The sequence below is a fragment of the Eptesicus fuscus genome, chromosome 6, assembly GCF_027574615.1.
Source record: "Eptesicus fuscus isolate TK198812 chromosome 6, DD_ASM_mEF_20220401, whole genome shotgun sequence".
Classification (NCBI taxonomy): Eukaryota; Metazoa; Chordata; class Mammalia; order Chiroptera; family Vespertilionidae; genus Eptesicus; species Eptesicus fuscus.
Window position 1 is genome coordinate 21064049 of NC_072478.1, and position 25376 is coordinate 21089424.

The 25376-nt window shown below is 42.7% G+C and overlaps 1 protein-coding gene across 5 annotated transcripts in view; it reads right to left on the reverse strand.

The window, feature by feature from the left end:
* Positions 1-2568: 2568 nt before the first annotated feature.
* The window catches only part of ADGRE3 (adhesion G protein-coupled receptor E3), a 59968-nt gene continuing 37160 nt past the window's right edge, over positions 2569-25376 (reverse strand). For all 5 annotated transcript variants that reach the window (XM_054717383.1, XM_054717382.1, XM_054717385.1 and 2 more), the window contains 9 exons: positions 19999-20183; positions 16067-16234; positions 11327-11524; positions 10830-11065; positions 10282-10348; positions 9821-9912; positions 6778-6946; positions 3417-3512; positions 2569-2775 (listed from right to left, as the gene is read on the reverse strand). In XM_054717383.1, the coding sequence (XP_054573358.1) occupies positions 2767-2775; positions 3417-3512; positions 6778-6946; positions 9821-9912; positions 10282-10348; positions 10830-11065; positions 11327-11524; positions 16067-16234; positions 19999-20183 (1220 nt within the window). In that variant the 3' untranslated portion in view covers positions 2569-2766. The remainder of the gene's footprint in view (positions 2776-3416; positions 3513-6777; positions 6947-9820; positions 9913-10281; positions 10349-10829; positions 11066-11326; positions 11525-16066; positions 16235-19998; positions 20184-25376) is intronic.

The window sequence follows — 25376 nt, forward strand, 5'->3', positions numbered from 1 at the left end:
GTGCAGGGGGAGACCTTTCAACCCCAGATTTTTCTTTGGGGATTTCTACCCACCTGCCAGGGCCCCAGCAAACTTTTGGTTCAAATGAGCAGATACATTAGGGAACAGATTGGAGGGAATTTTCCTAGAGTCTTATATTTCTCTTTCTTTAGCACAGGGACAGAAAACTATAGCTTGGTGGTGGTGGTGAGGTGGGATGGCAAATTCTGCTTGCAGTCTTTTTTTGTATGGCCAGTGAGTTTTTGTATTTTTTTTTTGAGTTTTTGTATTTCTAAAGGGATATACATGTATGTCCCTTTACACATATACCATATACAAGATATCCCAAAAAATGTATACACACTTTAACAGCTGATAGCTCAATTTTGAAAATGAAATATATTTTAATAAACACTGCCCTGATAATTTTAAAGTGTGTGTATACATTTTTGGAACACCCTATATATTATGTGTGTATCTATTGATTTATATCCATCTATGTCTGTCTATTTATCTGTCTATCATCATCATCTCTATCACTATATATGGCCCCCAAAGTCTAAAATATTTATTATCTGGCTCTTTACGAGGAAAGTTTGCTGTGTAAGCTTTAGCATTTTTAAATGCCACTGGAGAAGAACTAAGAAAAAGAATGTGGGAGAGGTGGAAGACTCAGGAGAGAGAGGAGAGAATCAATGGAGAAAGGTCTGCTCAAGAGACGGGAGGGGCTGAGCTCTAAAGCACAGAGGGAAGGGTTAGCTTTAAATAAGATGAGGGATCTCTTTGCTGTTGTGGAAGAATGGAAGGGGAAACAATGGGCATCGATGAGGCAAGGACGGGTATGGATGTGGGTATATTTGTAAGAGATGCCAGAACACTGAGGGACTTTCCATCAGCTGATGTTTATTATCTCTGTTAAGTGGAAGGCAAGGCTTTATACCAGGCGTCCTCAAACTACGGCCCGCGGGCCACATGTGGGTGTTTTTGCTGTTTTGTTTTTTTACTTCAAAATAAGATATGTGCAGTGTGCATAGGAATTTGTTCATAGTTTTTTTTTAAGCTATAGTCCGGCCCTCCAACGGTCTGAGGGACAGTGAACTGGCCCCCTGTTTAAAAAGTTTGAGGACCCCTGCTTTATACCTTATGGAAAGAGAAAAAGTGATGTGAATTGAGAAAGGAAGTGAAAACAGAAACTCCCTGTGTGGGAAAGATGACTAGGGATAGGAAAGGCAAGTGTCAGGTAGCATGGAGGGTCTTGTTTAGATCAGAAAGCGCACATTTGTAATGGCTCCAAGCTGAGTGGTCCTGGGATCTCACTGCTTTGTTGGAGAGTGGAGAAGAAACATGGTTGGTTCATAAAGAAGGCTGATTTGGGCTGCAAGTCACAGATTCTCTGGCCCAAAGTGGCTTAACAAAAGGATTTTGTCTTATATAGGAAAAGGGTTGGCTCAGCAACTCAACAATGTCAGAGCCCAGATTATTCCCATCTTTCCACTGTTTTCTGCAAGCATCATATTATTAAAGTAGCTAAAAATAGGGGGTCATGGTCAGGCTTTCCTTAAATTTGTCTTATTTTATCAAGGAGTAAAAGTATTTTCCAGTAGGTGTTTTTTTGTTTTGTTTGTTTTTATCTTTGCTTTTTAAAAAATGTATTTTTATTGATTTCAGAGAGTAAGGGAGAGAGAGAGAGATAGAAACATCAATGATGAGAGAAAATTATTGATTGGCTGCCTCCTGCACGCCTCCTACTGGGGATGGAGACTGCAACCCAGGCATGTGCCCTTGACTGGAATCAAGGACCCTTTAGTTCACAGGCCAACGCTCTATCCACTGAGCCAACCAGCTAGGGCTCCAGGGAGGTGTTTTTTTTTTTTTATATCTCATTGGCCACAATTGGTACAAACGCACATCCTGAACCCAACCTTTAGCAAATAGGAATACCATCACTATGGTTAGTTAGGACCAGGGCTCCTTCATCTCAGCCCTAGTGACATTTGGAGAGGAATGATTCTTTGCTCTGTGTGTGTGGTCTGTCTGTAGGGTGTTTAGCAGTACTTCTGGCCTCCACCACTTTGCCCCAGTGATGAAAACAAAAAATGTTTTTCAGACATTGACAAATGTCCATTAAGGAAGGGAAGTAATCTCCCTTTAGCTGAGTATCATTCAGTTTAAACCAATCCCAACTGATTCCCTGTGCTCAGGCACATTGGTGTCTCAAATCTTAAAACAGTCAAGTTTCTGTTAATAAGGAACATATGACGTGGTGATGGCTGCTGAATAGACAATTCACAATGCCTGCCATCTTTGGATCACTCCTGGATTGGGGTCTTCCCCGGTAGGTGTGGAATGAGAAGGCAAAGGTGCTGAAAGTATGAGAGAGAACCATTTGATCTGGTTGATCATGAGATGTAGCCTGGATAAGAAAGAAGGCAAAGCTGATGGAGTGGATGAGTTTAAAGAACAAGTTTAGGATGAGTGAGAGAAAGAACTTGAAACAAGACCATGAAAGGGACCTTCTCATTTACAAAAAGTATTTGCAACAGTCATGATTTGGGTAACCAGGGACAAGCATTGGTTGAATAAGAGAAATCCAATTCAACACTCATTTATTGAGAGCCAATTATGCAGAACAAACACTCCGAGAAGTACAGGTTAAACAATTCTTCTCCAGGGATGTTGTGTATAATGATTCCTTTTGTCCTCAGCTTCATTCTTCATGATGCCAACCAGATCCATGGATATGACTTTCCATGTGAAGTTGAAAGTTCTAGTTTTAATATTTTCTCTTCACTTGTCCTGAAAAGATATTTAGATTAAAGGTAGAGGTAAGGATAAAACAAAACAAAACAGACAAACAAACAACAAGAAAGCAGAAAGGAAGAGTAGGAGTGGGTTAAAGCCAGAGAGTTCCATCCAGGAGGCAAGGATGGCATGATCTCCTAGTATTTTAGAATCCTTGGACAGATGCAGCCTTAGTTTATAGTTGGAAGATTTCTAAAAAACCTAAGATGAGCCCAGCCAGTGTTGCTCAGTGGTTGAGCATCAATCTATGAACCAGGAGGCCACTGGTTCGATTCCAGATCAAGGCACATGCTCAGGTTTCAGGCGCCATCCCTAGTGTGGGGCGTACAGGAAGCAGCCAATCTATGATTCTCTCTCATCATTGATGTTTCTATCTCTCTCTCTCTGTCTCCCCCTTTCTCTCTGAAATCAATACAAATATATTAAAAAAAGAATAAATACCAAAACCAGCTTAAGCACTGTTAGTGAGCTGGGTCACTAGAAACAATATAGTGAGAATGAGGAATGCTAATCAGATCATCAGAAAATGTACCTCTTCCCCATACCTTCCAGGAAGGGGAGCTCATATTAAAACAAGGAGAGGAGTTTGGAGTGTCAAGGGGTGAAACATTAGAATAAGTCACAAGTCTTCTTACCACATTGTGTTTTGAGTCAGGGCCAAGCCTGCTGGAAAGTGTATAAATTTCAGACTCAGATTTAGGTTTCATGATGTTTCCAAACCACTTTCGAACCTGGAACAAGAAATACCAGGATGGCTTTTGTTAATATTGGAGAAGAGAAAAGGCAGAGTCAGGAAGAGGAAAGTGACATTATGAAAAAGAAAAGCTTTTCCTACAAAATGTGGTATATACACACAATAAAATGTTACGCAGCCTTAAAAATGAATAAAATTTGGATACATGCTACAATGTGGATGAACCCTGAAGACACTAAGCTGAGTAAAATAAGCCAATCACAAAAGGACCAATACACTATGATTCCACATATATGAGATCCTTATAATAGTCAAATTAACTGAGACAGAAAGTAGAATGGTGGTTGCCAGGGGCTTGGCAGGGGAGAATGAGGTGTTGTTGTTAATGGTTATGGGGTTTCATTTTGGGATGATAAAAAAGTTCTAGAGAGGAATGGGTGGTGATGATTGCACACAATGTGAATGTACTTAATGTTACTGACCTGTACACTTAAACATGGTTAAAATGATAAATTTTATGTTATATATGTTTTTTTTAAATATATTTTATTGATTTTTTTACAGAGAGGAAGGGAGAGGGAGAGAGAGTTAGAAACATCGATGAGAGAGAAACATCAATCAGCTGCCTCCTGCACACCCCCTACTGGGGATATGCCTGCAACCAAGGTACATGCCCTTGACCGGAATCGAACCTGGGACCCTTGAGTCCGCAGGATGATGCTCTATCCAAGGAGCCAAACCGGTTAGGGCTATGTTATATATGTTTTACCATAATAATATTTTTCATTACGGGATACAACTTTGTTGTGGAGACTTACAAAATATGCTATACAGAGGAAAACAATAGAAGTCACACATAATTCCTTAATGTAGTGAAAGACAACTGATGTTTTGGTGATATTCTTCCATGTATCTTGGTTTGGGGTCCCTTGAAGGAGACCCCAAGGCAAGGTTCAAGTGTAAAGAGTTCATTTGAGGGGTATTCTCAGGAAAACACTAGTAAATCAGTGAGGAAGTGAGATCGGGCTGGGAAGGCAGTCAGTAAAAAGTACCCAATCCTACCCTACTTGGTTTGGCTCAGTGGATAGAGTGTCGGCCTGTGAACTGAAGGGTCTCAGGTTTGATTCTGGTCAAGGGCACATGTCTGGGTTTTGGGCTTGGTCCAATGTGCAGGAGGCAACCAATCAATGATTCCTTATCATCATTTATGTTTCTATCTCTCCCTTCCTCTCTGAAATAAATAAAAATATATTAAAAAAGAAAGTACCCAATCCTTTCCACTGTGGGCAATTGGGGTTCAGTCCCATTGGGGAGCTCTGAGAGTTAGCATAGGAAACACTTCAGAGTCATCCCACCTCAGGGACAAGGGATCTGGGCCATTTATCCACCAGCTTGTCCTGTGCACAGGCCAGGCATGTCCTGTGGGCAGTAAGAAGCTCATAGGCATAGAGTCACAGATGTTTTTAATAAGCAACCTGAGGCACATAGCGATGAATGGCAAAGGGATATGAGGGGGCCATGAACAGTATCTGCTACACCAAGGCTTCCAGCCTTGGCACTATTGACATCTTGGGTTGGATCATCCTTTGTGGTGGGGGTCATCCTATGCACTGTAGGATGTTTAACAACATCTTTGGCCTCTACCCAATAGATGCCAGTAGCACCTCCCCTTCCCCCCCCTCGGGTGTGACAATCAAAGATGTCCCTAGATATTGCTAAATATCCCCCCTGGGGGGTTGTTTGAGAACCATTGTACTTTGCCATGCACACCCATACCCACACATAAACAAATGCATAACAACATAAACAACAAGTGCTTATATACATTATACAAACAAAATGCAACCTTTCTGGAGCAATGTTTTGAAATTTGCTTTTCCCCCCTCTCTAATATATTTTGAATATTCTTCCAGCCCTAAAATACTTTTGTGCCCAGACAAAAATGAACATTTGAATGTTTCAAGCCTATGCTGGTCCTTTGCTCTCCAGCAAGTGTTGGCTTGGTCAGCTCAGTTTCTCCCTCTCCTTCATCCACTGAGGAGATGTTCTTCCTTTCCTAGTTTGATTTTTTGGGCACCTGAATGCAGACTGAGGAAAGAAAGGAGGAAGAGAGAGAGGTAGGAAAGGAGGGAGGGAAAGAAAGATGGATGGAGAGAAGAGGAGAAAGAGGGAGAAGAGAGAGAGAGAGAGAGAGAGAGAGAGAGAGAGAGAGAGAGAGAGAGAGAGAGAGAGAGAAAGAAGAAGGAGAAGAAGAAAAGAAGAAGAAGAGGAAGAAGAAGGAAGAAGAAGAAGAAGAAGATGATGAGGAGGAGGAGAAGGAGAAGAAGAGAAAGAGGAGGAGAGGGAGAAGAGGAGGAGGAGGAGGATAGAACTAGTAACCAGAAGGAAATTGTGTCAGTCAGGATATATTTTGCTACAGTAACAAACAATCTCAAAATCTGAGGGATACTTGGACTATATGTCTTCTTTAAGGTATTTGAGAAGTACAAATAAAGACCTTGAGTGATTCTGTATTTCTTCTCATCACTGGACTATGTTTATTTGGCCATTGTACCTCCTGACCTGAACTATGTGGAACCCAGCTTCATTGGGGTTTCACTCTTCTACATTATATTTCATGCTTGTGTAGTATCCTGTTCTATAGATGTAGTATAATTTAACTAAATCTAGGTAGAAGTATCTCAGCATAGTTTGATAGTGTATAGTAGGGTTTCACCATGTCTGGGGTTCAATTCTAGAGACAACAGGCAGTCCAAATTATCTCTGAGTGCCTCTTAGTTAGGTAACACCTTAGAGGCTTATCTCAACAAGCCCAAAGCAGCCAGTATTTCCTGAGTGTTGGATATACACCCCTGTTTCTTTGGCTTGTATTTAGTAGTCATACTGAATATAAAATATATATCTGCATTTTATAGCCAAGCCAAGCTAAGCCCAGCCAAGATCATCTGAACTCTCACCAACCTGCAGACTGAGAATGAGAATAGTACATATTCACGTTTAAGCCACTGAGATTTTTGAGGTTGTTTGTTAACACAGAAATAGGTCACAATTACAAATGGAAAAGCTGAAAACAAACATGATATTTCCTTGATATAGTAATTATTTACTTTGTAAAGCCATTAATAAATGGACATATCTCACAATCAATAGCATCTCAAAGTAGAGAAAATATAGGTAGTATTTACACACTGCTCACAAATTCATATGAAAATTTAGAGAATGTGTATCTAAATGTTCACTAAATTACATACCTGCAAATTTTTCTTAACTTTAAAACAATAAAGAAAGGGGTAAATGTTTACCTGCTGGCTGAGGAGGCAGTAGACCAGGAAAATGAAGACACCCTGAAGGCTATTGATGATGGTGAAGAGGTAGCTCATGACCCGTCCAGCTGGGCCCACCTGCAGGATGCCCAGACACCACGTGCAGCCAAGGATGAGGACCAGGGCTGCTGCTTTCAGTGTCAGCATCCTGAGGGGAGTAAAAACGAACATGTACACAAGCTGGTAATGGACATGGACACCCTTATAGAGTAGTTGTTAATGGTGAGGACTCTGGAGCTAGACTGCTTTGGTTTAAACCCAAGGCAGCACTGTGTGACATTGGGAAAATTACTCTACCTTTCTATAACGTGGGTTCCCATCTTTATAATAGTCCTGTTTCACAGGGCTGCTGTAAAGATTAAATGAGACTTTAACATATGTATTTAGGATAATATATAGAACAAATTCAGTACCACATATACATAAAGCATTCTAAAACTAGGGGCTTATATTTCTTTCTCTTTTATAGATGAAGGGCCATATAATTTGTTATTCTAACAGGGAGACTTTTGAGATTAAAAAAGGTACTATTAATAATTACAATGGCATAAACTAGGACTGTCCCAGGCAAACTGAGATGTAAGGTCACTATATACCTACATATATACATATTTATTCATAATTTAAACCATAATGTTTTATGTGAGAAAAGCTGGTTGAGGAACAATTTGTGTAGTGTTGGCTATTGTATGTGTGCCTGTCTGTTTTATAGAAATCCACAGAAAAAGGTCTGGGGAAAATATCACATATATTATAGCATATCTATCATAAAATTTGTTAATTCCAGCTTTTTTGGGAAGTGGAAGTAGTAGAAAAAGAGGGAGTTAACCATTTTCACTTTATATGTTTTGAGAAAAAAAATATATATCATGTTATTTTTGTGATTAAAACGAAAATAAATTATGTGTTCCAAGTAAAATGGATGCTGCAAATTAAAAAAGCTCATAGCCACCGATTTTTTGAAATAGTATTATACAAAAAACTAGAGGCCTGGTGCACGAAATTCGTGCACGGGGTGGGGGTGGGGGTGTCCCTTAGCCCAGCCTGCACCCTCTCCAATCTGGGACCCCTTGAGGGATGTCCAATCCCCATTACTGGGATCGGGCCTAAAAGGGCAGTCGGACATCCCTCTCACAATCCAGGATTGTTGGCTCCCAACTGCTTGCCTGCCTGCCTTCCTGATTGCCCTAATCGCTTCTGCCTGCCAGCCTGATCACCCCTAACCACTCCCCTGCCAGCCCGATTGATGCCTAACCACTCCCCTGCCATCCTGTTTGCCCCTAACTGCTCTCCCCTGCAGGCCTGGGTCTCCCCCAACTGCCCTTCCCTGCAGGCCCAGTCACCCCCAACTTTCCTCCTCTGCCAGCCTGGTCACCCCTAACTGCCCTCCCCTACAGGCTGGATCACCCCCAACTGCCCTCCCTTGCAGGCCTGGTCCCTCCCAACTGCTCTCCCCTGCTGGCCATCTTGTGGTGGCCATCTTGTGTCCACATGGGGGCAGGATCTTTGACCACATGGGGGCAGCCATCTTGTGTGTTGGAGTGATGGTCAATCTGCACATTACTCTTTTATTAGATAGGATAGAGGCCTGGTGCATGAGTGGGGGCCAGCTGGTTTGCCCTGAAGGGTGTCCCATATTAAGGTGGGGTTCCCTTGGGGTGTGGGGTGGCCTGGGCGAGGGGCCTGTGGTGATTTGCAGGCTGGCCATGCCCCCCGGCGATCCAAGTGGAGGCCTTGGTATCTGGGACTTATTTATCTTCTACAATTGAAACTTTGTAGCCTAGAGCAAAGCCAAGCCTCCTGCTTGCTCCGTGGCAGCAGCCATTTCTGTTGGTATTTATTTATCTTCTATAATTGAAACTTTGTAGCCTGGAGTGGAGGCCTTGACTGGCCAGGGTGTGCGGAAACCTTGGCTTCCTCAATCGCCAGGGGCAACCCTAGACTCCTGCTCTCTCCAGTTCCGTTTCTGTTGGGATTTATCTTCTATAATTGAAACTTTGTAGCCTGGAGTGGAGGCCTTGGCTGGCCAGGTTGTGTGGAAAGCTTGGCTTCCTCCATTACCGGGGAAACCCAAACCTCCTTCCTGCTCTCTCAGTGGCCGCAGCCATCTTGGTTGGGGTTAATTTGCATAATCACTCCTGATGGGCTGGTGGGTGTGACAGGTGGGTGTGGCTTGTGGATGTAGCGGAGTGATGGTTAGTTTGCATATTATTATTTTATTAGATAGGATATTTTAATCTAAATTCTTTCCAAACCCATTACACAAAACTCTTTAGATATATATTTAATTTTGTTATAATTAGCCAAATCGGTCTCTATCAGTGGGGTGAACCCAGTTTTTCTGGGGCATCCTTCAGAAGTGCAACTCTTAGAGTTTCTATAGAATCCAAGCCTTCAGTAACTGATGGATTCACAAACTTAAGTTGGTTGTTTTTTATAAAAAGAGTACTTCTGTGTGCATCTTGTGTTGTGTGGCAGAAACTGCTGTTTTTGTTCATTCTCCTCCTCTTCATTTTAGGGTTAGAATCCTCCCCTCTTTGAGTTTTTTCAAGGACACATGACTACCAAGCTAGAGACTATATATTCCTAGCCTCCCTTGAAGCTAGTTGTCACCGTGTGACTAAGGTCTAGTCAATAAAATATGAGCAAATGTGGGCCATGCAACTTCCAATGGATGGGAAACTGACAAAGGAATGGTGGAGAAACAAAATAGGAAGGACCTGAGTCTCTGCATCACTTTGTGGAGCAGAGCGTCCCCACCAGCCCTGGACTGCTCATCTCTGGACTATGACATGAGAGTAATGTAAACTTCTATTTCACTCTTTTTGATAGGGGGGGGGTGTCTTTTTGTCTCAGTAGCTTAGCCTGTACTCTATCTAATATGGATATTGGGAGATGACAGAAGCCTTGTTAGTCCCTGGAGCCTGGTTGTGGGGTGTATGTCTGTGTAGATGTGTAGGAGGGACAAGAAGAGGGTAAGGAGAAGAAGAGAGCATCAGAAGTACCATGTGCTCCATCTTACCTTGTATTCTGGATGGTTGACACTTCACTGTTGAGGGAGGAGAATTTCTTTTTCAAAATCCAAAGGACCAAGAGAAAAAGTACTAAATTCACCTGCAGGAATGACACAGACCAGGAATGCAAGTTAAAATAATGCACTGCAATCGTACACCTATGGATGAGGACTGGTGGGGAGGTAAGGGCAGAGGGTGGGGTGGGAACCGGGCGGAGGGGAGCTATGGGGGGAAAAAAGAGGAACAATTGTAATAATCTGAACAATAAAGATTTACTAAAAAAATAAAATAATGCACTGCGTCCTTAATAAATTGCACACAACTCCTCCTTTCCTTGCACATAGGCCTGAATTGGTAGCAGGTGGAAAAGTGAAACCATACAATAGAGAAAATGCATTCCCCGTGTACTGTCTTGCACCCAGTACTTCTGGTGCTGCCTCAGTCATGACCCCTGGAGCCACATACTCACGCAGATAATGACACAGACGGGGCCAAGGAAACCCCAGATGAATCCTTGTTTCAGGTGGAGCCAGCAGCTGGGAATAAAGGGGAAAAGGGACACAGAGAGATTAGAGAAAGCACATCAAATGAACACAAAGTGACACTTTTCCTAACAGAGAACTTTTCCAATGTCTTCTGACAATGTCAGCTGATGGCAACGAAGGCTTTGATTGTTACCTACTGTGTGTTAATGCTACCTTACACATTTTATAAGCACAGTTCCGTTGAATGTTCATACCAAGGTCATGACGGTGGGAAAATGGGGATAATGCTAAAGAGGAATCTGAGACTTGAAAGCTCCAAATTATGGGAGGGATAAAGCTGGTACCTAACCACGAAACTCCCTCCTTTCAGAACCTTCCAAGCTCCTACTGCCATCTTTCCCTGCTTCACTGGAGAAAGGCCAGAGCTCTTACACTCAAGGGAAAAGATATCCATTTGCTATGGACATCTCAACCACCATCATTAATGCTGCCCCCCAAACTGTCCGTGGCCCAGGGTGTGAGTCAAGCTCACCGTTCAGGTGTTCCATAAAGGTGAGGCCTGGACGCTGCGGAAATGCCCACGATTACAGCTGGGACTCCATAGCCGACCGGGAACATGAGCCACTTCATGAACCTGCTCACGCCGGAGTAGTTGACCACCGTCAGGTTGCGTGCGGTGAGGAAGAGGTGCAGGCCCTCCAGCAGCATCCAGGTGAAGGAGGCCAGGTAGAGATAGTGTAAGGCACCCGCGATGATGGCGCACAGCACCTGGGGGAGGAGTGAGAGTCACCAGGTGGGATACTTAGGGTGGTGTGTGAACTGAGGGCCTCCCTTTTATACTGGCGTTAGTTCAGAGCACCTGACATTAGACCAAGGCCACCAAGAGTAAAGGTGCTTGGTAATCAATGTCAGCGCTGCCCACCTTGGCACCACCCCTCCAACCTCTCCCAGAAACCAAAGCGATTTTATTAAGGTGCCCAAGCAGCATCCCCTGGGGAGGTCAGGGGTCCTTTGGGACAGTGTCAGTACCTTGTTCTCTGTTCTGTCGATGGCCGCGAGGAAGAGCAGGTGGGCCAGGAAGAGGCAGAGCGAGAGCTGCAGGTGGAGTGAGGTGCTGGTGTTCTGGATGGCTTTGCACAGCAGGAAGGTGAGGGCCGCCAGGAGGAGGCACAGCAGAGAGAGGCTCAGCCCCACGTAGGTGATCACAGCCAGGGCGGGATCCTCCTCCTGGGACCCAGCAAAGAGGAGAGAGTTGTCACACTCTCCTGCTCTGGGATTATGGCCTCCCCGGTTGGAACAGGGCAGTCTAAACACAGGCATATTATGAGTTTTCTCAAAAAACTAAAAAAGGAACGCCCATCTGACACAGTAATACCACTTCTAGGAATATATCCCAAGAAGCTAGAAACACCAATCAGAAAGGATATATGTACCCCTATGTTCATAGCAGCACAATTTACCATAGGCAAGATTTGGAAAGAGCCTAAGTGCCCATCAGCAGATGAGTGGATTAAAAAACGGTGGTACATCTACACAATGGAATACTACGCTGCTGTAAAAAAGAAGAAACTCTTAGCATTTGCAAAAGCATGGATGGAGCTGGAGAGCATTATTCTAAGCAAAATAAGTCAGTCAGAGAAAGACAAATATCACATGATCTCACTCATTTGTTGAACATAATGAACAACATAAACTGATGAACAAAAACAGAGACAGAGAAGCATCAATCAGACCATCAAACCTCAGAGGGAAGGTAGGGGAGGGTGGAGGTAAGGGGGAGAGATCAACCAAAGGACTTGTATGCATACACATAAGCCTAACCAATGGACACAGACACCAGGGGGGGTGAAGGCATGAATGGGGGGGCAATGGAGGGATAAGGACACATATGCAATACCTTAATCAATAAAGAAAAAAATTATAAAATAAAGTAAAATAAACACAGGCACAAAGCTAATGACAGATTGTGTGAGAGGTGTCTCTAAGACTGTCTCCCCCTTCCCCAGCTTTATTGAAGTATATCTAATATACAAAATAGTGCATATATTGAGTACATACCTTTTGATGAGTTTGAACATAGGCATATATCATGCTATCATCCCCATGGTTAAGGAAATAAATATATCCATCACCTTCAAAAAGATTTCTTGTGCCCCCTTGCTTTTTTAAATTTGTGGTAAAAACACAAGAGATCTATCCTCTTACCAAGTGATTAGGTGCACATCCCTCTACTGTTAACTATAGGCTCCATGATGTACAGCAGAATTCACACTGAAGCTAGTGAATGGCTATGCCAGACACAGTTTGCACCCAAAGAGACACAGAAAGTCCTGTGTAGCAGAGGCTACTAACCTCTTCATACTCACCTATACCTGCCCTTTGTCTGCTTTCTATGAACCCCAGTGACTTTGCCTGATGGCATGTCCCCTGCTACAAGTGGCATGCTTGGACACACCAGAGCAACTCACAAGTGCAAGGGTGTTAATGCCCCTGGAAGCTGCCCTCACCTTTTGTGGGAAGGTTCTGAAGTGCATTTCCTATGGTATCTCTCAGAAGTACCCAATAGGACTGAGCCCCACTTGTCCATGGGGGTAACTTTTCTTGGATGCATCCTTTTCCTGGCTGCCTTCTCTTCTCTGTCTCACTTCCCTACACACCTATTGATGTTTCATCTCCCAGAGAAACTACTTTCCCTTAAATTCTTTTCTTAGGACCTGCTAGTGGGAGGCCTCAAACGAAGGCTATCTAATTACGTGCTTGGGGACTCATCTCACTGAAGACAGGGGCCAGGGATCTCATCAGCCATATAGACTCACTTCTGGGAAATGATACTCATCATCCCTTATAGTTATACCTATAAGTAAAGGGATTTTTGCTTTTTTCAATGTCACTTTATAGAACGTTTCAATCCTTTGTTTTTTAAAAAGTCAATGGGGAAAAAAAGGGGACATCTATAATACTTTCAATAATAAAGACACATTTTTTAAAAAGCAAAAAGCACAAAAGTCAATCTATCATATGATGAATAATTATTAAATAAATACTGATCATGAACTAGCCTGTTGACATTACCCGAGAAGCTCTTCCTAATTGCAAACCACCTTGCCCCCTAGAGGTAGCCATGATCCTTTTATGGTAAATTTTACCACCTAAGTATCCAACTCCTGAGAATATAATTTAGTTGTATCTGTTTTTCAACTTTATATAGATGGAACAATACTCTGCTCCACAGAGTCACTCAGAAACTCATGATAACAGAGGCTCCATCATCTGGAGTGTGTTGCACCCTCATCACCCTGGAGGGTCCCACATTGAACTGTCTGTGCTTCATCCTAGAAAGGTAGCACTGCTTTTAAAAGCTCCTGACAGGAAACAACCTCGATACTCATTAACTGTAGAATGAATAAGTACATTGTAGTATAGTCATGCAATGAAAATGAATAAAATAAGGCTATGCTCAACTCATAGATAAACTTCATAAATGTAACAATGAATGAAAGAAGTATTTTCATGTTTATAAACATACTAGAGGCCCTGAGCATGACATTCATGCACTCGGGGGCAGGGGGCGGTGTAGTCCCTCAGCCCGGCCTGCGCCCTTTCCTCACAGTCCAGGAGCCATCCCTTGGGTGATGTCCGGCTAATGGATGTTGGACATCCTTAGCACTGTGGTGGAGGCAGGTTGCTATGCTCTCCAGCCATCAGCCTGGCTTGTGGCTGAGCAGAGCTCCTTCTGTGGGAGCGCATTGACAACGAGGGGGCAGCTCCTGTATTGAGTGTCTGCCCCCTGGTGGTCAGTGCACATCATAGGGACCAGTCGTTTCTTTTTATTTTATAGGACTAGAGACCCGGTGCATGCAATTCGTGCACGGCGGGGGGCGGGAGGGTGTCCCACAGTGCAGCCTGCACCCTCTCCAATCTGGGACCCCTCAAGGGTCAAGGGATGTCCAACTGCCCTCTCACAATATATGACTGCTGGCTCCCAAACGCTTGCTTGCCTCCCTGCCTGATTGCCCCTAACCGCTTCTGCCTGCCAGCCTGATCACCCCATAACCACTCCCCTGCCAGGCTGATTGATGCCTAACTACTCCCCTGCCGACCTGATTGCCCCTAACTGCCCTCCCCTGCTGGCCCGGTCATCCCTAACTGCCCTTCCCTGCAGGCCTGGTCACCCCCAACTGCCCTCCCCTGCAGGCCTGGTCCCCCCACCAACTGCCCTCCTCTGCAGGCCTGGGTTCCCCCCCTTCAATTGTCCTTCCCTGCAGACCTGGTTGCCCCCAACTGCCCTCCCTTGCCGGCTTGGTTCCCCTCAACTGCCTTTCCCTGCTGGCCATCTTGTGGCAGCCATCTTGTGTCCTCATGGGAGCAACCATCTTTGACCACATGGGGGCAGCAATCTTGTGTTGGAGTGACAGTCAATTTGCATATTACCTCTTTATTATATAGGATAAGATGTTAGCTTCCCCAATGCCCTGTGTAATAGGGGAGGTCAGAGATTTCCACTAAGTGTTGTTCTGGGGTATCACCTCCAAGCCTGAGAAGAAGAGAGAGATGCAGGACTTCCTGTATGCTATCACCTATCCTATGTTATCAGTAAGTTCTCCAACACCACCTCTAGGATATGTGTCCAGTCTGACCTTCTCTCACCACCTCTACCACCTGAACCCCAGCCACCATCATCTCTTTTCGAGTCTGCTCTTGACCACTGCTCATTCTTGACCTGAAAGTCAGAGGGATCTTCTAATGACATAAATATGTAACATCCATGATGGAAAACCTCCATTGACTTCCCATTGCAATTTGGAAAAAAACTAAATTTGGCATTCAAGATATGGTACATTTCTCCTGCTTCCATCTCTCCAACTTTGCCCCTTTCCAACTCCTCTCATTCACTCTGCTCCAGCCACACTTCTCTCTGGAACACACCAAATTTGTTCTCTCTTCAGAGTCTTGACCATACTTGTATCTCTTCTTTAGATGCTCTTCCTGAGACCCTTTCCTATAGGCTTTTTAAAAAATTTAGATAAAATCCAAATAATATAAAAATCACCATTTTAGCCAAACCAGTTTGGCTCAGTGGATAGAGCGTCGGCCTGCGGATTCAAGGGTCCCAGGTTTGGTTCTGGTCAAGGGCATGTACCTTGGTTGCGGGCACATCCCCAGTAGGGGGTGTGCAGGAGGCAGCTGATTGATGTTTCTCTCTCATTGATGTTTCTGACTCTCCCTCTCTGTAAAAAAAAAATCAATAAAAAATAAAGAAAAAGAACCCATGAAAATTGAAAAAAAAATCACCATTTTACAGGGTGCAGTTCAGTACCATTTAGCACGTTCCGTGTTGTGCAACCACTACCTCTATGTAGTTCCAAAATATTTTCATCACCTCCCAAATAAAACCCCATGTCCATAAACAGTTACTCTCATTCATTCCTCCCCACAGCCCCGGGCAACTACAAATCTGTTTTCTGTCACTATGGATTTGCCTATTCTGGACATTTCATATATGTGGAATCCTACAGTATGTGGTCCTTTGTGTCTGGCTTCTCTCACTCGGCATCATGTTTTCAAGATTTATCCACATCACAGTACTACTGACTCTTAATAATCAGATTTCAGCTCTCATATTTAATCCTCTGACCATTCTATCTAAAATGGCACGCTACTCCAGTCACTCCGGTCCCTCGCTCATTTTCATTTTCTTTATTGCACTCATTGCTACCTAGTAGGGACTCAACAGGGATTAGGTAGAGGAATTAAACGCTTACATCATACCTGGTTGGTGAAGGCCATGAGGACAGCGAAACTGGACAAGTGAGTGCATCTGCATGTGGTATGACTTTTGTTCACCTGTACCAGGAAGCAGCCGGCCCTGGACCAGTGGCCATCCTCCCCGGTGCTCTTCCAGAACACACAGAAGACCTTCTTGCTCAGGGGCTTCATCTGAAAATAGAATGGGCTCACTGTGTTCTTGCTCAGGAGGAGGAACTCTTAGAGTGTCGGTCGGCGCTGGGGTGGAGAATGAGAACGTGGCTGAGAGTGACTCAGGTGATTTCTATTTTAATCGAAGAGAATGGCCACCAGGACAACAGCCCCCATAGTCCCACCTCTATTGGGATTTCACAAAACATAAAACAAGGTCATCTCTCTCTGTGGCAGCCTGAATTTTACAAGATGTCATTGGTTTTATGACTTTGTCCCCTACCAGGGGAATCAGATAAAAAGAGAGTGTAAGGCTCACCCAAAGTTTTCTCCCAAATACTCTCCAAGTCAAATTTTCCTGGTCTCCCCCAACCCCTCCAACTCCCCCAAAACAATAACAAAAACATTTCTCTGGTCCCTTGACACCAGTTCCTTTCCTGACAACACAAAGCCTGCTTATGCAATGAGAGGGGTAGCATAGGAAAAGAACATCACCAGGAGATAGAGGATAAAGTTAGCCAGCAGCCTCTTCTCTCTGTCTCAAGGGCTTCTAGAGCAACAGTTCATGGGGGCAAGGAGACGAGCCAGATGCTCTTCTCTTTGGGGCCTTTATCTCATTTGGTAATCCACTGGCCCATTCCCAGATTTCTTGCTCCACTTCCTCTTCCCCATGCCGTTCATAAAAAATTTTATGCCTGGATTTAATGCATCAGATAGAGAAAACATACATTTCCCCATCTTTCTCCTTCAACTCTTACTTTCTTAAATTTTTATTTTAAAATTAGATTAATTTTCCAGCTTTATGGAGAGACAATTGACATATGACATTGTATAAGTTTAAGGTGTAAAATGTAATGATTACCACAACAAGTTTAATTAACACCCATCACCTCTCACAGTTACAACTTTTATTTTTTGGTGAGAACTTTAATACCCGACTCTCTTAGTAACTTTCAAATATACAATACTAGAGGCCCAATGCACGAAGATTCATGCAAGAATGGGCCTTTCTTCCCCTGGCTGCCAGCACCGCCTTTGCTCGTGCTGGAGCCGCCTTTCTGCCTTCCCACACTGCCCAAAGGCCCAGAGCAAGGTGAAAAAAAACCAAGTCAAATTAATTTTAATAATATATTTCATTTAACTCACTATATTCAAAATAGTCATTTTTTATTTTATAGATTTAATCTATTACATAATAGACTTACATTTTAATTAAAATATAGGGTAAAATATTGTAAATATTTATTGGGGTGCTTATTTAATGTGTTGTATCCCTACAGAGCCTCTGGTTAAGACATGATTCTGTAGGATGCTGTTCCAGGTCCCTTCCTCTTAGTATCCTATATAATAAAAGCCTAATATGCTAAATGTCCGGTTGTCTGGTCATCTGTTCAACCAACCAAAGCATAATATGCTAATGATATGCTAAGGCTGCTCAACCACTCACTATGATGTATACTGACCATCAGGGGGCAGATGCTCTAACTGGTAAGTTAGCTTGCTGCTGGGGTCCCGCTGATCAGGACTGAGCGAGACAGGCTGGACATACTCTGGAGCCTTCCCATGGTCCCTCCCCAGCTGGCTAACCTCTTGAGTCCCACCCCAGCCCCGATCATGCACTGGTGGGGTCCCTTGGCCTAGCCTGCACCCTTTCGCAATCCAGGCTGATGGACTCTTCCCCTCCCCCCACTGAGTCTAATAATTTTGTGCATCTGGCCTCTAGTGTCAATATAAGTCAACATGTGTAATCAACATCAAAATTATTAAGAAGATAGTTTGCATGTTTTTTTCTTTCTAAGTGTTTGAAATCTAGAGATATTAAGTTTTCAGAATACTAAGTCTTTGAAATCTCAATCCAGACCCACCACATTTTATTTTAATTAATTAACTAATTAAATATTTTTGTGGACTGTGGGGCAAATGGTTAACATTGCAAAGAAAATTGCAAACTATTATTTTCCTTTGGCTTTTATTTATTTTATGTTTTAAAAAAATATTTTTATTGATTTCAGAGAGGAAGGGTGAGGGAAAGAGTTATAGAAACATCAATGATGAGAGGGAATCACTGATCAGCTGCCTCCTGCATGCTCACCACTGAGGATTGAGCCCACAAACCATGTGCCCTGACCAGGAATCGAACTGTGACCTCCTGGTTCATAGGTTGATGCTCAACCACTGAGCCACGCCAGCTGGGTTTCCTTTGGTGGAAAAAAAAATCTCTTCTAAGGTCTCTATTATTTCCCTAAAATTCCTCTTAATTTTCCACTCTATCCTAATCTCTTCTCTACTACGCTCTCTCAACTCTACTTCTCCATCGCCCATCCACCATTTCTTTTTTTTTATAGAACAATTTTTCTTGCTCTTGACAACTCTACTGTATATACTGATCAGGAGTTAGCAAGCTATGATACCTTATGACCACGTGGCACTCACCATCCCTCTCTTATCCTTTCTCCTTACTTTTTTGTTTTTGTATTCAACCATCATGATCCATTTCTTACAGAGAGGAAGGGAGAGGTATAGAGAGTTAGAAACATCGATGAGAGAGAAACATCGATCAGCTGCCTCCTGCACACCCGCTACTGGGGATGTGCCCGCAACCAAGGTACATGCCCTTGACCGGAATCGAACCTGGGACCCTTGAGTCCGAAGGCCGACGCTCTATCCACTGAGCCAAACCGGTTTCGGCATGATCCATTTCTTTTATCTTCCTTTCATAGGATAATCTGTACCACTTGGGACTAGATTATTGACAAGTCGTAGAGGCAAATGAATGGAAAGTGAAAGAAGGTGACTGAATTCTCACCATTCCTTCCCCTTTCACCTGCTACTCCTTTATCACTCTTTCCTCCATCTAGACTCTGATAAATAGAGGCAGTTTCTTCTATAAACTAATTATTCATTAGTGAGGTGTGGTGAGAGACTGGGGAACCAAAGTTTAGGATAGTCTAGATCAGTGGTTCTCAACCTTCCTAATGCTGTGACCCTTTTATACAGTTCCTCATGTGGTGACCCCCAACCATAAAATTATTTTATTTTTTAAAATATATTTTATTGACTTTTTTATAGAGAGGAAGGGAGAGGGATAGAGAGTTGGAAACATGAGAGAGAAACATCGATCAGCTGCCTCCTGCACACCCCCTACTGGGAATGTACCCGCAACCAAGGTACATGCCCCTGACTGGAATTGAACCTGGGACCCTTCAGTCCGCAGGCCGACACTCTATCCACTGAGCCAAATCGGCTAGGGCCATACAATTATTTTCGTTGCTACTTCATAATTGTAATTTTGCTACTGTTAATGAATCGTAATGTAAATATCTGTGTTTTCCAATGGTCTTAGGCTCTACAGCAGCGGCTCTCAACCTGTGGGTCCCAATCCACAGGTTGAGAACCGCTAGCAGGGTCGCCTAAGACCATCGGAAAACACAGATATTTACATTATGATTCATTAACAGTAGCAAAATAACAGTTATGAAGTAGCAACGAAAATAATTTTATGGTTGGGGGGTCACCACAACATGAGGAACTGTATTAAAGGGTCGCGGCATTAGAAAGGTTGAGAACCACTGGTCTAGATGATAAATTCCAACAACAAAATTTCCGTCTTCAAGGATCACCCAATATAGTGAAACCCACCACATTTTAAATGCTTAATAGCTACAGGTAGCTCCTGGCTACGATACGGGGCAGCGCAGGTCCAGAATCACTGACCGGGAGGCTATGCATTTGTTCCATCTATGTTCGTGAAACCCAAGCAAGCCCAAGTAGCAGGTTTGACCCACCTTCACGTGCTGAAAACTCAGAATCACAGGCCTGGAGAGAGATGTGTTCCTTTTGGGTCCAATAGCAGCGCTGACTACCTGGGAGTTCAGGTAAACGCGATCTTCCACATTTACCTCGTCAAAAAAAGTTGCATTTATGATATTTCCAAGAGAAGAGTATGAAATAAAGATAACTGCACTGGGACCTGAGGAAACAGAAAAATAAAGTGCCACCGTCAATCCTTCTGCCCCCTTTCCTGCCCCACACGTATGCTCCCACGATGGTCACACCTGTGCTTGGGTGTGCCTGGTAAGTTCACTCTTCCTCCCACGCTCCTCCTCCCCAAATGCAAGCCATTCTCAAAAGTCAGCTCAATCCAAGCCTCCGGCTCAGGAAGGGTCATGATGCTTCTTTCTCTGAACTTGTATTTCAGATGCAGTCCCTGCCATGCCAATGAGAATTCAATTGTCCACTAATTATTTCATATGGAATGAACTCTTTTTCCAACAGGCACTGCATCTCTTGAGTGACTTCATTTGGAAACCACAGGACTCCCAGCACAGTGCCAAACACCTTTATTTCCCCCAAAAAGTTAAACTTGTATTTCAAACATTCAGAAAGTATGTGACATCTACTCCCAGATTTAACATGTATTAATATTTTGCCATATTGGCTTCAGAAGTGTTTTTAAGGAGGTAAAATGTTTTAGATATGGGTAAAGCCCCCACTATTTCTTTTCCTTCTCCAGAAATAACTATGGACTTGAAGTGGACGTGTAGTCTTTCCATAAATACTTTTGTCATTTTACTACATATGTATGTTTCCATAACAATATATAATCTTGTTTTCTGAGTTTAAAAACTCACATAAATGGTGATATCCTTTTGCAACTTTCTTTTGTCACACCAGTTAACAGTTTCAAGATTTAGTCATACCAATACATGCACAGTTGGTTTATTTATTTCAGTTACTGTATAGTGTCATGTTATTCGATACACTACAATTTATTTGTTGTAAGAATAAGTGATAAAACTTTGATGAAAAAAGAGAGAAAAAAAGAAATAATATCCATATAATATTCCATCACTTTGAGATAATCACTGTTGGAGTTCTGGATTTTTTCTATATATATATATCTCTATATATCTATATATATATATATATATATATATATATATATAAATATATGTGCATGTCCAAGATAGCCAGTAGAGAGCTGAGTATTGGGAATTATCTGATTCTATGGGAGTGTTGCACCTTTATATTGATTTTCTATTGCCAAATAATTTCACAGCTCTAAAGGCATAGAAGATAATAGGTAGAAAAATCGATAGTAGCACAAGTAGTTTTTTCCATAGACACGTGTGCATTTTGTCTGGTAGGTATGCAGTTGCTTTCTGCCCTATGGAAAATATAACCTCACCCTGGCCAGTGTGACTCCATTGGTTGGGCATGTGTACCGAATGATTGCCAGTTTAATTCTGGGTCAGGGCACATGCCTTGGTTTTGGGTTCAATCCCCGGTAGGGGGCATGTAAGAGGACTTTTTGGAAGTTGACTAAGTCTGTGTGATGTCATTCCACTTCCTCTGCAGCCTCTTGAAGAGACTTCAGCAAAGATGGACTTATTTTTAAAGGCTTTTAGATTTGGATGAAATATAATGTTGACAGTGGACTCAAGGAAATCCATTTATAGTTGGGTTACATGTATCTCTATCTCTATGCACGTATGTATCAGTCATTTCCTTTCTACATATTATATATATGTAAAACAGAGCTAGAAATAAATAACATATATGGAAATTATAATTATCTATGTATCTATGTATGTATGTATGTATCTATCTATCTATGTATCTATGTATGTATGTATGTATGTGTCTATCTATCTATCTATCTATCTATCTATCTATCTATCTATCTATCATCTATCTAGCCACCTATTTATTTGACCTTTTTTTAAAAAAAATTCTCACTCAAGGGTATTTTTCCATTGATTTTTAGAGAGAGTGGAAGAGAGAGGGAAAGACAGAGAGGAATATTAATGTGAGAGAAACACATCGATTGGTTGCCTCCTGCACTCACACTGACCAGGGGTCAGGGGAGGAGCCTGCAACTGAGGCTCTTGACCACATGCCCTTGACCAGAATCGAACCTGGGACTCTTTGGTCTGCAGGTTGACGCTCTATCCACTGAGCCAAACTAGGGCTTGACCTTTTCTTTTAATGGAATGCCTCCTACATTCCAGACACTATTCCAGGGACAGTGGGGAGCAAAGTAAACTGAGTTTCTGCTCTTATGACTCTTAAATTCTGGTGCAGGAGACAGACAAAAACCACAAACAAATAAATAAAGGTATATATCAGAATCATCAGTTCTATGAAGAAAATTAAGTGGGGTAAGTGGCCAGAGAGATAGGTGATGGCATTTAGACAGTTTTTGGACAACAGAGTGAAGGATGGGAGGGCCATGTGGATATGTGAGGGAAGTTGCTTCAAGCAGAGGAAATAACAGGGGAAAATCTTGGAGCCACGAATGTGCTTGGCTTATTCAGGAATCTGAAGAGGGAAAAGAGGTGACAGGTAGATCCTGCAGGGCCTATGGACTTTGGTGGGGTGGACTTCTGTTTTTATTTTAAGTCAGTGGAAAGCCATTGAAGGGTTTAAGTAAGGGATTGCCATAATTTGGCATTCTTTAATAGGCTAATATATATTTACTAGAGGCCCGGTGCACAAAATTCGTGCACTGGTGGTGGGGGAGGGAAGGCTCAGCCTGGCCTGTGCCCTCTCACAAACTGGGACTGCTGGCTCCTAACCACTCGCCTGCCTGCCTGCCTGATCACCCCTAACTGCTGTGCCTGCCTGCCTGCCCGACTGCCCCTAACCACTCACTTGCCTACCTGCTCAGTGTGCATCATAGCTACCGGTCATTCTGGTTGTTCTGCCATAATGGTCACTTAGGCTTTTATTACATAGATATTATATGTTTACATATAGTATGCAATATATAACATATTAATAATTTTATTATATATTATAAGGAGAGGCACATATCTATCTATAGAATATTGTTAAGGGGTGAATTTTGTCCCCCTCTCACCCTCCTAAAATCATATGTTGAAGTCCTAAATCCCAGTACTTCTGAATGTGACTGTATTTAAGATAGTGCCTTTAAAATGAGGCTGTTAGGGTGGGTCATCACCCAATCTGACTGGTGTTCTTATAAGAGGAGGAAATCAGGACACACAGAAACACCAGGGATGTGTGTGCATAGGGAAAAGACCACATGAAGACTCAGCGAGAAGGCAGCCATTTGCAAGCCAAGGAGAGAGGCCTCAGAACCAACTCTGCTGACACCTTGATCTTGAACTTCCTGCCTCTAGAACTGTGAGACAATAAATTTCTCTTGTTTAGGTCACTCAGTCTGGTATTTTGTTAAGGCAGCCCCAGCAAACTAACACAGATTATCTCCTATCTATCTATCTATCTATCTATCTATCTATCTATCTACCTACCTATCTATCCATCCACCCATCTGTCTATCATCATCTATATCCATCATTTATCCATCTGCATGTATATGTAGTTGATAATATGTTATAAACATATTTTTATGTCAATAAGTACTCATTCTCTGTGCTGCTGAGAAGTCCGTGTGGCAAAGAGTCCGCATATAGCGAGTATTTAAGAGTTTAGGGGCAAGAACTGGGTTTCTGCAATCAAATCCAAGTTTTGCCAGTTACTAGCTGTGCAGTGTCTCTAACCAGATTTCTCTGGCCTCACTCCAGGGATCAGAGTAGGAGAGCCACTTGTTTCTCTAAGTTAAAGTCACTTTCTGTTGTCAGAATGAAACACTGGTAGGTGGTTGGAAACAGGCAGGTGATATACTCGCCTGTTTTTATGCTTAGAAATTGCTGAAATATTCTGGCATAAGAGCAAATCACAAGCAGGAAAGAGAAGAGTGGCTGTAGAGGTTTCCAAAGTCGGTCTCCATGGCCTTGTGGGTTTATTCAGTGATATGTTTTACGGGAGGAAGGGTGTGTTACATCTACAATTACTTACAAAGTCCCAGTTCACTCCTGGTGTCCTGGTGTAATTAATAGTACCCCCTTCCAATTTTAAAATTGTCTCTGTTTGAAGATAAATTACAAGATTACTGTAGACCAGCAGTTCTCAATTGAGGGTGATTCTGCCCCCCCCCCAGGGAACACAGGGCAATGTTTGGAGGCATGTTTGGTTGTCACAACTGGGGGGTTGCTATTGGCATCTAGTGGGCCAAGGCCAAGGATATAGGGCTCAGAACACTATAGGGTCCCATCCCAGAGAATAACCTGGCCCCATATGTCAATACTGCAGAGGCTGGGGATCCGGATGGAACCTGAGGACAGAGAAATGTCCCTCTATGAATTTGTCACACATTCATCAATGGGTTCTTATTATAATGTATACAACTCAATTGCAAACAACTCAGTTTTTGGTTTCTTTTGAAAAAAAAAAAAATCAGAGTCTTGACAGTTAAAAAATAGTCACAGGGATGTAAAGTCCAGCATAGGGAATGTAGTCAATAATATTATAATAACTAGTATGGTCAGGGGAATATTAGACTTGTCAGGGGGATCACTTTGTAAGTTATATAAATGTCTAACCACTATGCTGTATACCTGAAACTAATATAATCCTGAATGTTAACTGTAATTGAAAAAAAAGTGACTAGATAATGTGAATTCATTTCTAACTGCCCCCACCCCCCCAAAAAAAAAGTCAGAGTGTGGTAACACTGGGACAATTAATAGTAACAATTTACTCCTTTGTATGCAGGCTGAAGCAGATGCTGTAGGCACCTTGATTTTATTCCCTTGGCACTCTTGATTTCTTTATATGCTGATGGATTTTACCCAAGCAGCTGAGACTCTGCCTGGGAGCTTTCCGTGAGAGAATGTTTGGTTTGCACTCAGGCAGAGTGAAGGGTCTGGAAATGAACTCCCCAGGTGAGTCCTCAACCAGTGATGAATCAGCACAGGTGGATAAATGGCTCAGCTCCTTCTCCTTTAGCGGGATAACTCAGTGGGATTGAGCCCCAGTTACCACCAGCAGTAACCTGTTCACTAACATAACAATCCCTGTATTGGCTGCCTTTTCTCCCCTCACTTCCTCTCTCCACAACTTGGGTAGTTAATTTTATGTTAACATGGTAAGTCCATAGTACACAGATATTTGGTCAAACACCAGTCTGGATGTTGCTGTGAAGGTATTTTTTTAGATGAGATTAATATCTACCTATCTATCATCTATCTATCTATCTATCTATCTATCTATCTATCTATCTATCTCCTTTAAAATTTTTTATTTTTGTTTGAATTCTTATAGTAATAGTTATTTATTTTATCTTTAAAATTATATT